This window comes from Mizuhopecten yessoensis, unplaced genomic scaffold (genome assembly GCF_002113885.1).
Source record: "Mizuhopecten yessoensis strain PY_sf001 unplaced genomic scaffold, ASM211388v2 scaffold8383, whole genome shotgun sequence".
NCBI lineage: Eukaryota > Metazoa > Mollusca > Bivalvia > Pectinida > Pectinidae > Mizuhopecten > Mizuhopecten yessoensis.
In genome coordinates, this window is record NW_018407520.1 from 49440 (window position 1) to 53754 (window position 4315).

Sequence of the window (4315 nt, forward strand, 5' to 3'; positions counted from 1 at the left end):
CATCTACGTTTTGTTAGCTCCCTTGGGAGTACTTGTTTCTGTTGTTGTAATCTACGTTTTGTTAGCTCCCTTGGATGTACATGTTTCTGTTGTTGTTATCTACGTTTTGTTAGCTCCCTTGGGAGAACATGTTTCTGTTGTTGTCACATGTAACTACGTTTTGTTAGCTCCATTGGGAGTTCTCGTTAGGTCACCTGAGACAAAGTCTCAAATGACCTATTGTGATCGCATTGTGTCCGTCGTCGTCCGTCGTGCGTCCGTAAACAATTTACCTTTTCGACTTCTTCTCCAAAACTCCTGAACCAATTTCAATGAAATTTTGAGGGACCTTCCATGGACAAAGGTCAACAAAAATAGTTGCCGGTTTAGTCCCAAGTTCCCAGGGGCCTGAGGGGCGGGGCCAAAAAGGGTCAAATTGACTAAAATTTCAAAAATCTTCTCCTCAAGACCCAGATATGGTAGAATCAAATACTCTTCATAGATGGAAGGGTCTTAAGGTGCTTTACCAAAATTGTGAATTTCTTGACCCTGGGGTCTCAAGTTTCCCCCTGGGGAGGGGGTAAACTTTACTATAGTTTATATAGGGAAATCACATTTTGGACCAACATTTGTTTAATTTCCATTGGAAGTAATTCAATTTGGGTTAGCATTATCAGTATTAGGTAGCAGTTTGATAGTATGCACATATGAGCCCTGACAGACCCCCAGGGGCTGATGGGTGGTGCAAAAAAAGTGTTGAATTGACTGAAATTTCAAAAAATCTTCTTCTCAAGACCCAGATATGGTAGAATCAAATACTCTTCATAGATGGAAGGGTCTTAAGGTGCTTTCCCAAAATTGTGAATTTCTTGACCCTGGGGTCTCATGTTTCCCCCCTGGGGAGGGGGTACACTTTACTATAGTTTATATCGGTAAATCACATTTTGGACCAACATTTGTTTAATTTCCATTGGAAGTAATTCAATTTGGGTTAGCATTATCAGTATTAGGTAGCAGTTTGATAATAAGCACATATCAGCCCTGACTGACCCCCAGGGGCTGATATGTGGGGCCAAAAAGGGTCGAATTTACTGAAATTTCAAAAATTATCTTCTCAAGACCCAGATGTGGTAGAATCAAATACTCTTCATAGATGGAAGGGTCCTAAGGTTTATGACCCTAGGGTCTCACGTTTACCCCCTGGGGGAGGGGCAAAATTTATTATGGTTTATAATGGCAAAGGATACTTTGAATATTACATGTTAATAACATGATTGGAATTATAACCTTGAGTTGGCAGTTTGATACTTTGAAAGGTTTGAGCCAGCCCTACCCCCAAGGGCTGTAGGGTGGGGCTCAAAGGAGTCAGTGTGCTAAACTTTCTTCATTTCCCTTGTTTAGAATCAGAGGTGCTAGTTTCAAATACTTTTTAGTCTGAAATCTGGATGCTAGATATTATATAAGGTGGTTTTGTTTTTTGTCACTTTGAATAATATTTCTGCTCATGTTAAAAACAAAATCAACTCTCTGCATAAATATATCAGGTGACAATTAAGGCTCATGGGCCTCTTGTTTATGTTGTTGTTATCTACGTTTTGTTAGCTCCCTTGGGAGTAAATGTTTCTGTTGTTGTTACATATGTATATACGTTTTGTTAGCTCCCTTGGGAGTACATGTTTCTGTTGTTGTTATTTACGTTTTGTTAGCTCCCTTGGGAGTACATGTTCCCGTTGTTGTTATCTACGTTTTGTTAGCTCCCTTGGGAGTACTTGTTTCTGTTGTTGTTATCTACGTTTTGTGAGCTCCCTTGGGAGTACATGTTTCTGTTGTTGTTATTTACGTTTTGTTAGCTCCCTTGGGAGTACATGTTCCCGTTGTTGTTATCTACGTTTTGTTAGCTCCCTTGGGAGTACTTGTTTCTGTTGTTGTTATTTACGTTTATTAGCTCCCTTGGGAGTACATGTTTCTGTTGTTGTTATCTACGTTTTGTTAGCTCCCTTGGGGGTTCATGTTTCTGTTGTTGTTATCTACGTTTTGTTAGCTTCCTTGGGAGTACATGTATCTGTTGTTGTTATCTACGTTTTGTTAGCTCCCTTGGGAGTACATGTTTCTGTTGTTGTCGCATGTATCTACGTTTTGTTAGCTCCATTGGGAGTACTTGTTTCCGTTGCTGTTATCTACGTTTTGTTAGCTCCCTTGGGAGTACATGTTTCTGTTGTTGTTATCTACGTTTTGTTAGCTCCCTTGGGAATACTTGTTTCTGTTGTTGTTATCTACGTTTTGTTATCTCCCTTGGGAGTACATGTTTCTGTTGTTTTAATCTACGTTTTGTTAGCTCCCTTGGGAGTACATGTTTCTGTTGTTATCTACGTTTTGTTAGCTCCCTTGGGAGAACTTGTTTCTGTTGTTTTTATCTACGTTTTGTTAGCTCCCTTAGGAGTTCTTGTTTCTGTTGTTGCTATCTACGTTTTGGTTCGCTCCCTTGGGAGTACATGTTTCGGTTGTTGTTATCTACACTTTTTTAGCTCCCTTAGGAGCACATGTTTCTGTTGTTGTAATCTACGTATTGCTATCTCACTTGGGAGTACATGTTTCTGTTGTTGGTATCTACGTTTTGTTATCTCCCTTGGGAGTGCTTGTTTCTGTTGTTGTAATCTACGTTTTGTTATCTCCCTTGGGAGTACATGTTTCTGTTGATGTAATCTACGTTTTGTTAGCTCCCTTGGGAGTACTTGTTTCTGGTGTTGTAGTCTACCTTTTGTTATCTCCCTTGGGAGTAAATGTTTCTGTTATTGTTATCTACATTTTGTTAGCTCCCTTGGGAGTACATGTTTCATTTGTTATCTACGTTTTGCTAGCTCCCTGGGAGTACATGTTTCTGTTGTTGTTATCTACGTTTAGTTAGCTCACTTGGAAATACATGTTTCCTTCCTTATTTCCGGTATCAGTTATGTATCACTCGTGTAACATCTAATAGTATCGAAACCTTGTGTGATGTCGCTTTAGTATAATTTCTACTTGGTTAAACAGTCAATTAGTTCTTACCTGGTGGCCTTCCCAATCCCAGTTACCTGTACACCCTATCACCTTTATTCGCCTTTAATCGGTGCGTTCTGAGAGTTCTAATGGTCCGAAACACTTTAACTTTACCTTGCTACACACTTTGCATCATCAACCCCTCGAACACGTGCGATAGTCGTGTTTTCCTGCCTGTTGTGGCTTGTCTGAATTGTTGATGTTAGTAGGATTGCCTTCTGAAATGTCAATCACATGGTTGCTTAGGTAGCTCCCTAGACTCTTCGGTTTCTGTGTCGTCGTGATGTCCCTGCAGGTTATATGCATGTTCTTCCGCTCCCTCTAAGTTGTGTGCTATACTCGACCTTATAAATACGGGATGTTGTCATCCCGATGTACTTGCATATATAAGAAAACAAGGTTAAGTAGTTTTGGTTTTATTTTGTTTAACATTCTATTAACAGCTTAAGTCATTTAAGGATGTGCCTCCATGTATATTGTGTATGCGTGATTGCCTGTCCGTATGTAGGAGACTGGGCATGTTGGTATATTTGATGCCGATATAGTGCTATCTCACTGACACCATGCCGAGGCCCCAATTACAGTATTTTGCCCGGTCACATTATATTGGCAACGGATTAACCAGTTGTTGCATTTACCCTTAATGCTGAATTTACCTTATGTCACGATCGCATATTGGTAAACGCCCCAGCGACATTTTGCAGACTGATGAGGAAAGTTCTAGATGGGTTGCGAAATGTCGATAGTTTTGTAGTTGACATTTTGATCTACACGCATTCCTTTGAAGATCACATGTATGTTCTTAGAGGTCTGTTCCGGAGACTACGAAAGGCGGGATTGTCAACACGACCAACAAAGTGTTTCATAGGATATCGATCACTGGAATGTCTGGGCATGTTGTCGGTGACCAGAGATTGGAACCACAACCTGAGAAGATAAGTGCAATTGAACAAGCGCTGAGACCTGAGACAAAGACACAGTTGAGATCATTCCTTGGTTTAGCTGGGTTTTACCGGAAGTTCATCGCAAACTTTGCATCTATTGCAGTACCTTTAACGGAGTTGAACAAGAAGGGGTTCCCAAATAGATTGGAATGGGGTGATAGTCAGGAGAAGGCATTTGAACCTTTGAAGAGGGCATTGACAGCAAGACCTATTCTAAAACTTCCTGATCTTAATGAGGATTTCATCCTCAGGACAGATGCATCTGATACCGGATTAGGGGCGGTACTACTGCAGATTGAGGAGGGTTTGAAGTTACCTGTTGCGTACGCGAGTAGGAAGTTGTTACAGAGGGAGCG

The 4315-nt window shown here is 40.6% G+C and overlaps 1 protein-coding gene across 1 annotated transcript in view; it reads left to right on the forward strand.

Moving 5' to 3' along the window:
- The first annotated feature begins 3899 nt into the window (after positions 1 to 3899).
- The window catches only part of LOC110455805 (uncharacterized mitochondrial protein AtMg00860-like), an 899-nt gene continuing 483 nt past the window's right edge, over positions 3900 to 4315 (forward strand). The window contains exon 1 of the mRNA XM_021506186.1: positions 3900 to 4290. Coding sequence (XP_021361861.1) covers positions 3900 to 4290 — 391 coding nt within the window. The remainder of the gene's footprint in view (positions 4291 to 4315) is intronic.